The following is a 12,222-nucleotide window of genomic DNA, read 5'->3' on the forward strand; positions in this document are numbered from 1 at the left end:
GTTGTCTAATCCTATGTCCTTTAACCCTGTTCCTTTTAGGCTGAACTAGTACGATCACCCAGCTCTCCATCTTGCATCCGTACATGACTCATTGAGAGAGGAAGAAAAACATGGGGTTGCCATTAATGTGTTGACATACTGACTTGTCCATGTTTGCTGGTTTTCAGCTTTTATGAAAAAAAAAAAAAATTGAGCATGGCTAAATAATCTGAAAACTCCAAATAATATGACCAAAAAAGCCTACCTGACTCTAGCATGCACTTTTTTTTTTAGCGAAAACGGATCTTCTGAAGAGCGTGCACATTACAATCAGATAAAAAGCCGAAACCACGCTAGAAACAGCCAGAGCACCATTGTCACCACAAGACCACAGTTAAACCGCTCTGTGTTGACAGCTGGCATTTTGCTAGGACATTAGGCACAACCATGTCGCTGTTCTTATTGCAATTTTTTCCCGACATATTTTCTCTCTTCCTTTTCAGCTTTTCTGTTTTTGTGGGTAAGACAATTGGGTGTGCATAAGAAAAGAGGGCATGCTACAATGTGGTAATTACAACGCATGTGGAATAGTCATGATCACGTAAAACTTCACACAGAGAAATTCAGTTATAATGAGAATCTCTTCATTGACAGAAATTAGCACTTGTGCCTCATCGCTGAATGTGTTGGAATGTGTGTTGGAATAATAGGCCAACAAAAAGAAGCTTACATTTTTGTCTGTGTCGTACACAACTCTAAGCTGAAACCCAGGTTCAGGAACCTGAGTGCTGTACAGAGATTCCAGGAAGTGACCCATTAGACTAGACTGCAAAGGAACAAGGCACAGTGACTTATTAGGCATGACACTGACGCAGCAGTAAGAGTGCTGAAACAACAGCTTTCACTTACATCCTTTTTATTAGCTAGCTCAGCAATTTGGTTGAGCACCTTGTAGAACGTTTCATGCCAGGGCAAATAGCTGCAGGGGAAAACAAAGGATGGTGAAATATAGAGCTGCAAGGTGGCATATTTTGAGCATGAACAGATAAGTCAATGCAGTCACACTAAAACATTGTGTCTATGCTAAAAAAATAAATACAAGTGACATCCAAGACGCATATTTCACAAACACTGTCTCAAATCTTATGAAAAGAGATGAACTGAACAAAACTCTGATCATGTCTAATGTGCCTTACCTTTCTTCTACACAACAAGTCAACGATGATGAAGCAGCTCCTTCATGTGCCAATTCAATAGCAGCACAGGGTGCAAAAGCGCCATCCTCACAGTTTAATATGAGCACGACTTCAGTGTTCAATACAAATAGGCAGCATCACTATTCAGAGCAAATGCTGTTATATTTAAGAATGACCAAATTAACTCACAATTCCCTAAACTTATTACCAATATATATATTTTTTTAGACACTGTATCCAGTGTTAGGCATATGAAAATATGAAGAACTAGCAGCTCACCTTAGCAGCACAAAGCAGGTTTGAGAGTTGGGAGCATGACGACAATAGCCAAATGTCCACTTGCTGTCAATGTTCGTCAACACAAAGCTGAAGTGCTGCACTGCAGTGCTAGAAATAACGCAAAGCATGGGACCATAATTCATACTCAAGACCTGCTATTCAAACATCTGGCATTTTAAATAATCTTAATGTCTCTATGAACCAAGTTAAAAGGCTTGCCATCACAGCAAGGCTGTGAGCAAAGGGGCTGGCAGGTATGAGGAAACCATAGCTAGGGAACAGCATGCAAGACAGGACATAGGAAGAACTGTTGATCCTTCTCATCATGCCTCCTCTTAAACACTGTTCCCAAGCTATGTCATCATCATGCTTGTAAACAAAGTACTCAGCAACTCAAGATTAGCACATTAAAATTTTGTTACAGTGTCATGCTTCTTTTTAATTCCTCCCTCTGCACTAAGATGGAAAAAAAAAAATGAATACCTGGTTTGTGGATTTAAAGAATGTAAAACTGCCAAGTCATCTTTGATATCAAGCTGTGCTTCAAGCATAATAATATATGTCCCCAAGACTAAACGCCTGGGTGCCTGCCAGAGTAGCAAAGTGGCTACGGCGATCGGCTGCCGAGCCAAAGGCCACAGGATCAAATCTCGGCTGTGGTCGCAAAATTTCAATGGAGGCAAAATGTGACAAGTTAAACAGTCAGTGCATGTTGAAGAGCCCCCCAGGTGGTCAAAAGTAATCTAGAGCCCTCCATTACAACATCTCTCATACTTCCAGGGCAGCTTAGGGACAATAAACCCCACATTCCATACCATGACATACTAAATGTCAGGCTAAATAATACAGGAGGTTGAAAGCATTTTTTAATTTTATTTGTAAAAGGTAAATTTTCAACAATGTATCCCACAAATATTTTTCATTCATGGTGCAAATAAAAATTAGCATGTTTTAAAGTGGAACTTTGCAATTAAATGAGCTCAATGACTTATATTGTCACTAAAAATTACTCTTCCATGCAATGCATGAGATCAGAATTTCTAAGCTCGGTGAAGACCAGCTGGAGGAAAGCGTGAGTAAGGGCACAAACCAAAGAGGCCATTAATAAGAGAAAATAGTGCACTGAACCACTGAGGATTCAACAGTTTAACAGCCAATGCAGCAAATGCTGGTTTAACTGCACAGCAATAGCAGAATGAAAGCAGCGCACCAACACAATTCTGACAACAGTATGCATGGTTTCGGCATGAGAAAACAGGCAGCAGAAAAATGTCCATTTCAATCTAAATTAGCTCCACTAGTTGACAGTACTTTCGAATAGATTCTCACAAGCATTTTTTTTTTACAAAAAAGGGCAGGTCAAATTTTTACAGTAAAAATGAAAATGGAAGCTGATGCTTTCAACAGCCAGTAAGTGTACTAAAAATTTTCAGTTGGATCCCAACTGCATGACAAATGCATGCCATCGTCACAACGCAAAAGCTCGGGCCACTTTTAACGCACAACAAGGATATAGCTGGCACACTTCAGTCACTGACTCATTAGCATTTATTGCTTCATGCAACCAAAAAGAGCAAAATAGCGTAAACACAAAATATATGGTAACACTACATACACAGCGCTCGACTATTATATAAAAGAAATACTCACAAGCTATGATTATTTGTACTATCAATAAATTACTGTGGTTAAACTGAAAGTACTCTATGCTAGAAAAGTAAATGGACCTGGACACTGACTTTAACCTTTTTTTTTTCCAAGAGAGCTCAACGCTGCAGTCTTGAAAATGGCAAGCGCTACGAATGTAGTATACCATGCTTAGCATTGCCCAAAAGAATAAACACTTACTGTTATGCCAGGTTTCAAAAAATAGAAGTTTTAACCTGCATCCATGGTCCATTTACTTCTCCTGTCGGCAGTACACCAAGTGTGAAAGCAAACAAACTTGTTCCTTTGTTGCTTGTGAAACCAAACACAAGGTCTGTTTCCATTACAACCCTTAACAGTGTGAATGTGCAACGTGCCATAGTGGTCTGGCCGCAGAAGACGACGCGCCCCAGCATACCTTCCAAGCGCGAGCAGATTCGATTTTTCATGGCTGCACAGCGGAATGGCGGCGGCGTACTGTCCCGCCTGTCTGACTGAGCGGGTCCTGACAAATATATTTGTGGTGACCCGACAATGACTTGTGTCGGTTCTTCTTCACAAATTTACTCTCCACAACATTAACAGCAAAGTTAATTGTCATTAATTCTTTCCACACCGTGCCCAATGAGCATGGGTCACCGGTGACCCATAGAGAATGCGCACTATTTCAATGCAACCAATGAACTTTAGGACTTGTCATGCTTCCAGTTAAGTAGTCCAAGATGTCAAGTTTCAATTTACAAGTAATGTGCAACTCTGATACAAAGAGGTTAATTTTAGTGCAGGACTGAAGAGCTCTGTGCGCAACTTTTTTTAGTGGACATAGAAAACTCCCTGATATCCGGACTTGCTTGCAAACCACCTCGGTTTTGTGGGGTTTTTTTGGCCATCGCAGTACTATTTTTGAATGCTTGTATTAGTGACCTGATGATGATATCAGACAGTCTGGTTCTAGTTTTGACAATGAATACCTCAAGAAACCAGCTTAAGATACCAACTACTGTACACCGGGGAGCATTGTTTTCTACCTGCTACTACTGTTCTAGTTTTGTCAGCCACCTAAGATGTAATAAAAATCTTTGCAGTACTACAGTCAATATTTGCCTTCTGGCTACACTATGTGGCGAGGATTCAGTACCTACAAATACAATACTACAAACACAACCAATCGCTACAAATGCAGCCGTTCAGCTCAAAAAAAGAACCTGCCCCCTGCATGGCATTGCACAGTGAAGATAACAGCATCCATGCGGTGAAGCAGAAAGGTGAAGAGATGTAACAGTGCTATCAGGTTCTTTTAATGCAAATGCATTATATGGCTTCAGTCGGAAAACCCGGCATTGACTGACCATCCACGAGAAACAGACTGAAACCTTCACGTGACCACATGACATTATCGGCAGTGCCTACATCATCAGGAAAGAAAGAAAAATATAACTTCTTTCAAAGTGGGCTTCGAACCCAGGCTGGCGTGAACAGATCAGTTTCGTTGGCCACTTCATTAGAGCACTACGCCATTACCACAGCACAACACCCCAAGCGCTGAACTACCAGTCTCTTGTGCTGGGTTTGGGTATCATCGCCTTCATCAACTTCCAAATCAGCTTCGCTAGCCACTAAATTAGAATAGTACGACATCGCCGCAGCCGAATACCCAAGTGCATGCTTTCACATTCACAGCACGCAAGTAGTGCTTCCCATTCACAGCACGCAATGCCCTCCGTAATTTTTCTCAACAGCGGCAATAAGATTTCAGTCCACATGAATATGTTAATCTGGAACAAACAATCTTGAAATAAATCCAATGGCTCATAAAAAAGGCCACATATGCAGAGGTGCTTCGTCCAATGCCTTTCCAAGAACGCCACCGAGCTGTTTCACACAGTGACATGTGAGTTGAAGGTTTTCTTTTGTAGATAAAAAATTATCGGGTTGCAAATATATTTTTATGCATTACCGTTAGTCACTTTAATTCGATACATTTTTGTACACAAGGTACATATTAGCCAATTTTTTATTTCATATTTGCATGTCTTTACAAGTTTCACAGTCATCTTCACTATGTTTTTCCATTGTACGATTTTTCTTGCGGATTACAATTACGGTTCACTCTTTTAATGTTTACCATCCAGAAGAACATTGATGTTAGTAGATGTGCTTATACTTTTGATAATTTTTCGGTTTTTGGTTTTATGGGGGTTTAACGTCCCAAAATGGCTCAGGCTATGAGGGACGCCGTAGTGAAGGTCTCCGGAAATTTCGACCACCTGGGGTTCTTTAACGTGCACTGACATCGCACAGTACACGGGCCTCTAGAATTTCGCCTTCATCGAAATTTGACCACCGCGGCAGGGGTCGAACCCGCGTCTTTTGGGCCAGCAGCCGAGCGCTGTAACCACTCAGCCACCGCGGCGGCTGATAATTTTTTTTTTCAATTAAAATATGTAAAGACAAAATAGCTTTAGTAACATCTCCAAAATATAGCTGCTTTCTATGAGACAGCAAACTTTTTTGTAGATCAAGGTGTTTGTTGGTAAAAGAATTTAGACTTTCAGTTGCTTTATGTAATAAAACAAGCAAACATCTGTATATTTCAGAATTTCTGGAATACTTTTTCCTTTTCACATTATAAGCCTAACGTCTTAAATATCAATTTTTGCCAAAGTTCCTATAAAACAAATAAAATTTCACAACACTGCCGATTATTTCTACTTGAAATGCATATTATCAAATAGCACAATTATTTACCTGCTTTCTGATGTGCTGCAGGTTAATGCAACTTTTTCAGTCAAAAATAATAAGATAACCACAGGCAGTGTGTTAGAATTAACTCTGCTGTCCAGGGATAAGCCTTACAGCACAAAGACCATCATCAATCTAATGAATATGCAGAACAGCGAGTTTATCTTTTTTCAGTCCTTTTTAGAGCCACAGGGAAGAAAAATTTATATTGTTTCTAAACTGACAACTTCAAAATCCTATGACTTAACTTCTAAGACAGGCAGGCTAATAATTTTGCCCTTATTGCATTTCATGATGACAAGAGAAACCAATGGCATGCAATCTAGCAAGTTCCCTACAGCAAAATTTCTTTAAAGCTCTTGGCAAAAAGTTACATAACATATTACATAAGTAAGTGCACAAGGACTTGTTTTACATAAAAATAACTTACGTATTTGGAATAAGCACACAAACATACATGTTTCCTGATGTTTTCTTAAATGTGATTTCATTATTAAATATTTTTTCTTTAAGACCAGCTTCACCCCTTAACTTGGCTAAGATGGTCCCACCAATGCACTTTACCCTAAGTGCTGTCGGAACTCCACACCTTTAGTAGCCACTATATATAATATGAGCAATTCAAACTAGCCCTATATAAAACAAAAGTATCTGTACAAAAGAAAGCTCAGAAATGGCTTTGGGAATTCAGCATAGGAATAGCAGTTGGCCAGTATTCTCTGTAGTCTGAATAACTGCAATGCAAGAGTCATCGCATACAGCAGCCATAAACGATTTCCTGTCAATATTTTTTTTTCTCTTCTTCCCATCTGCAAGCAATCAGCACTTCTTAAAATCAATTATTATGGCAAGAGGAACAAAGGATACTCTGTGATACCAATATACGCTATCATCTGATTCAGAACAAAATTTTCAGACTGGGTGATTGGTGGAGCAAAGGCAAAAAAGAAAAGGCACAAAACGTACCAAAATTTCTCATTTCTAGTTCTACATGAGTGCGGCAAGATAAGGGCAGATGAACCGGTTAGCTAGCAACATCCCAGTATTGTGCATACTGCTTTACACACAACCTCCAAAAGGTGGAAAAGAGCACTGAGAAAGAAGAAAATGAGTTTTCTTCTCTTCTTTCATTTCGAAACAGGAGAAGAAACAGCCCTGACTAACAAGTGTTCATTGCAAGAGATATATCATACATGCATACCTTTCACACAAGCAGAAACATAGCACAGATTCTGAATGGTTTTGTTACAGTGACACTAAAACAGAGACAAGAATTAGTTTTAAGCAGGATTAATGACGATGCACTGAGGCATGTGTTGCTACTCTTGTGGATAAAAAAAAAATTTTTTTTTGACAAGCAGAGAAGCACTGCAGTAGTCTTGGCAACGGTGAGCTAGGTAATTCAAGGGTGATCCCTTGTGCATGTCCATGGCAAATGCTGAATCGATCAGACAGCAGGTGCACCAATAAAAGATTGCATAAGCATAAAGCTTCATTAAAGGGATCCCTCTTGAATGAAATAGCTTGCCTCTGTCAAGACTGCAGCTGCACTCAACTTATTGCATGGAACCAAATCGTAAACAAGGTACCAGCACTAGTAAAAAAAAAAACACAAATTCCACAAAGCTTTTCCAATACTCAAGAGCAATGATGCATGTGCTAGCACACAGTCAGGGAAAGAGTCATACCCAATAAAAAGATTTCCCTATTAATCCAAATCACCTTAGCTGTCACATGTCACACACCCTATCAGAATTTTTTCTTGCTGTTTATGCATCAAAAATATATACTCCATTCACTTGCACTCTGTAATACTCTACCTGACTTCTCACTGCATCCTGACCATTAGATGCTTTCCACCTTTTACAGCCTGCATGCTAGTGAGCTCTCTAATCAAATGTAGAACAGGAGCTGCTGGTTAAAAATGACACAGCACTGATAAACAGAGGCAAAAAACAAAAGAGGCAGACGCTTTTGGGTTGTCTGTTATTTGCCTCTGCCAATGCTCACTTCTATGATGTGCCATGAAATAAGCTAATTCGCACACAAAAAAAAAATACAGCTATAAGGACTGTGCAAGTGATGTTTATCTCCCCCTGTGACCATGCATAAAGCAGGAATAAAAATAAAGCCTTGGCAATAGCCAACAAGGAATTCAACTGGTTTAAACTGCTGTCAAATGCAAGTCTATTGACCTACCTGAAAAGCCAACTAGAAAGCGGCCGGTCCTAGTTGAGAACCAGCAAGAATCCCTATTTCCAGTTGGAAGACAACTTGAAGACATGCTGCCTTAATTAGAGATAACTACAAGTCAAATTGTTCCTATTGCAAAACAAGGCGCACGAGAAGGACACAGGATGAAGGAAGAAACTTACACGGACCCTGTGCTTTCTTCACCCTGTGTCCCCCTCGTGTGCCTTGTAAGCCACCTGGCAGTCAATTTTTCTGAAAATCGTTCCTTTTGGGGGCTGCTGGAAGTCAAATAAGCTAGTTCTGGCAGAGAACGTAATAGGTAATGTTTTATTTAATGAAGAACTAATTTGGCTCTAATTGCACTAATTCATTCATGCGCTCTAATTCATTCCTGGCACTTGATGAACAGTCAAGTAGTCATTGAGCAGAGCCAGCAAGAACAAGCTGGTGCCAGATATAATATTGGTACCGACGACTTCCAGACCAAATGAGCTCAAGCATCCAGTTCGAATAAAGTGAAAACTAATGGACTGCACAATGCTATCATTTCTATCATTTCCACTAACAGAAAGGCAAGTCACCAGCACAGTTCACTAGAATGTTTAGCTATGCATTAAAATATGAACGGTCTGGTTGGACCTACTAAACCCTAAATGTGTATATAAGCAAACTTATAACGGGTCATTATATTACTATATGCCACTGCTTACGAAGTAAATATTTTACTGCTACTGGAGAACAATTCATGACAAAATAGTGCTCTCACTCACACGCACTGGAAATGTTTTGTTATGCACCGTGATGTCCTTTCCTATTTTTTTTTAAGAACAGTGATAAGCATTTTAGTTTGGATTAGTTGCTGGTATTTGCTCCATCCTCTCTTTAATCTCTCTGAGGCAAAAAGACCAAGGGAAGATGAAACAGTAACCACTTTTTTAGTTTTCCATAGTTCGGAACTCTGTAGAGCACAGAAATGAGGAAGTTGGGTAGACGTATTAGATGCAGCACTGTGCAGCCTAACAATTCACTTTTACGGACACAGGGGCCCCAGTTCATACTGTAGCACTGTACACACACACCAAAATGTTACTCTACCATACCATACAAAAGCTGGAGTCTAAATGAAAGTATCTGTTGGAACTAGGATACCAGGTCCGTGTTTGCATCAGAACGTCTAGAGACTGATGAAACATCACCAATCTGAATGTGGTGCCAGCACAACAGAGAGCACTTACATGTACCAAGGTTTATTATTTTTCAGCCTTAATGAAAAATGCCAATAACCTCCAACAGAAAAAAAATTCCAGAATTGCTTGAATTTAAAAAGATCATTTCAAGGCCATTTTTCTCTTGAAAAACAAAAAACAAAATAATCTAATACTGTCCAACTATTTCATTTGCATGTTTTTCAAAACACGCACACACATACAAGAAAAGCTGCTTTTATTTGCAGTTATGCCTCGTTAATATGGACACTCTGGTTTCTGCACAAAACTGTCCATAATAACGAATCATGCAGAAAAGCAAACAAAATTATTGGGAAACAAAAAAGAATTATAACTAATGTCTGCTTCTGTACATGGGGGTGGCAGTGAAGTGAAAATTAGACAATCTTGCGCAGCTCCAAGTGCGTTATCCTGGTTTCCGTTACATTTAAATAATTCAGTGCAGTTTGAGGCACCTAATGGCTCATAAGGTGTGTGATCGGGTCTCATGCAGTGATGACTGATCTCTTACTACACTTGTACACATCCCATGAACTGCTATATCCAAAGTTGGCAGATGGCTATTGAATGCAGCTTTCAAAGCACAAGCTACCAGGCACATACCCAAGGGGGGGCCTGTGGGGGCCCGGCCCCCTCCCCTTTGAAATCACGCTCAACATCCCCCCCCCCCAGTGTTCTTTCTTGTTAGGGCCCTGCCCCCCCCCCAAAAAAAATTTCTGGCTATGTGCCTGCAAGCTACAGAGACTTTTCCTCACATCCATTCATGAAATTATGCAAATGGTAAGGCATGTCAAATCGGCACCTTGACACTGCAAAGCATAAAACCACGAAAATAAAAAAAGGCTACCATTAAGGCATTTACCTGTTCACACTGCCTTTCACTGATATGGCGCAAGGGCATATGTGGCCAGAGGGCGCCATGGCACAAGGTTTTTTTTCTTATACTCAAGGTGGGGTCAAAGACATATTTCCGAAGCATTTGACCCTAAAGAAACCGAGCACCAGGCAGGGGAATGCCTGTACCCATTGTATCACTGGTGGATACCCGGCGGCACTGGGGATTGAATCCCGCACTTCCCGCATGCGAGGCGGGGCAGATGCTCAAACGACTAGGCCACCACAGCGGTTCTTCACTCATGTCTTGTTCTCAAGTTACAGTAAATGAAACATCCAGTTGCAGCAGTCAAGATTTTGTGCTCATCACTGTCCATATTAACGCGGCAAAAAATAGAGGAGCTCCAAAAGGCTCTGTGCGCTTTCAGACTGCCGACTGTGCAGAGAGCAAGTTTCCATATTAACGAGGAATAAATACATTGAAAAAATTTGGTCCTCAGAAAAATGTCCATAATTCAAGTAATCCATATTAATTGGGGTCGTATTAAAGGGGCACGACTCTACTCATTCCTTGTAGACTGATGATATGATGAACTGTGTAGGGCCTTTTTGAAAAATGATATGTGCATGCTTTCTCAAGTGTTGCAGCATACGAAACGCTGTCACGGACTCCTTCATGGATGTATCCTTGCCACTTTCAATCATGCATATAGCATAAATATTGCTGTGTACATGGTACAAGTTGAAATATACACTGGAACCAAAATTCACATTTAGGCAAGTGACAGGACAGAAGAACAGAAAGCTGGACATGTTGGTAGTGGTTGTGAATCACAGCACAAAAGGAATAACACATAAAATAAAGATAGTGCAAGCATTGTATTGAAAGGTCACTTTTCTTAGTGTTTCCAACAGCAACAAAATTTTTTCAGGGGCAAACTGCTGCTGACCAGTCAGTACAGGATTACGTGGTAGCAACTTCACTTCTTTTCAGGTCTACATTGCCATACAACTTAGTCTTGTAGAGGGCCTATCCTTCATATTTATATATACCCTTTATGCAATAGTTAGGTTAATAATAGCTACTACTGACCGACCGACGTACCATGGCTTATTGACAACTTATTTTTTACCCATATTCAACATTTTGAGCATTATCTTTTTTTACCACTTATCAAAGCTTTCATATTGTTATGAGGTTCTCCACTGAACTAATAAATTTATGACAAGGAAACAAAACACAACATCCATATTTTTCGCAGAAAATAAACATGGGAAAACGAAGGTAGAAGCCCAATGCACAAAATAAGGTGGCAATTCATGGGCTCAGCATGGCACAGAAATACTGACCTGGAGAATTCACATGGGTAGGCAAACTCTGGCACAGATTTCAACACCTCCTGCAAAATGCACAGGAAAATGGTTTTTCCTGGTACAAGTAGACAGGCTCAGTGGAAACTAGAAACTACCTTTTGACACGCTTACCTCATTGTTATAAGAGTCTGGAAACTTTTGAACAATCCACGCACCTGCAAACATAACATTCAATCCAATGTCACTAACTACCAACTACATGGTGCACACACGACATAACGTAGGCTTAGTTGACATAACACAATCACATGCAAGCAGATGCACAGCGGAAAAATACAGACAAACAGTACTATCTCTCAATTGAATTAATTACAGCATCATGGGCATTTACTTTAAAACATGCAAAAGAGTGCACCAGCCACAAAATGGATACAAGAAACTTTTAAAAACACACAACACCAACCCAACACAAATATTGTAAAGTGTCAGCATTCACTATCAAAAGGTTAAGCAAATATAGATCTGATGCACTGCGACTTGTACTTCTGTTGAAAAATGCTTCATATCTATCAACATAAAAGCAGTGAATGGCAAAGGCTTAATCTTTACACTTGAGCTAGTGAAAGGTTAGAAACTGCAGGTCTTAAACTTAAAGCAAACTCTTGAAAAGGGGCAGGTTATAAAGGACTGATGCCTTGTATGCCGGTTCATTTGCAAAGAATAAAACAAGTTGCGAGTGTAAAGGGGTTAAAATGTGCCTTTACAAAATTGTGAAATCTTGCTGCAAATGCCAGCTTTATTTTTCATATAAC

At 39.9% G+C, this 12,222-nt stretch overlaps 1 protein-coding gene across 4 annotated transcripts in view; it reads right to left on the minus strand.

Annotated features, from left to right (window-relative positions):
* Positions 1-12,222, minus strand: part of LOC144115036 (DENN domain-containing protein 1A-like) — a 75,988-nt gene that overhangs the window by 59,022 nt on the left and 4,744 nt on the right. For all 4 annotated transcript variants that reach the window (XM_077649164.1, XM_077649163.1, XM_077649162.1 and 1 more), the window contains exons 3-7: positions 11,582-11,625; positions 11,447-11,496; positions 1,455-1,562; positions 889-958; positions 710-805 (exon numbers count right to left, since the gene is read on the minus strand). In XM_077649164.1, coding sequence (XP_077505290.1) covers positions 710-805; positions 889-958; positions 1,455-1,562; positions 11,447-11,496; positions 11,582-11,625 — 368 coding nt within the window. The remainder of the gene's footprint in view (positions 1-709; positions 806-888; positions 959-1,454; positions 1,563-11,446; positions 11,497-11,581; positions 11,626-12,222) is intronic.

This window comes from Amblyomma americanum, chromosome 1 (assembly GCF_052857255.1).
Source record: "Amblyomma americanum isolate KBUSLIRL-KWMA chromosome 1, ASM5285725v1, whole genome shotgun sequence".
NCBI classification, from domain to species: domain Eukaryota; kingdom Metazoa; phylum Arthropoda; class Arachnida; order Ixodida; family Ixodidae; genus Amblyomma; species Amblyomma americanum.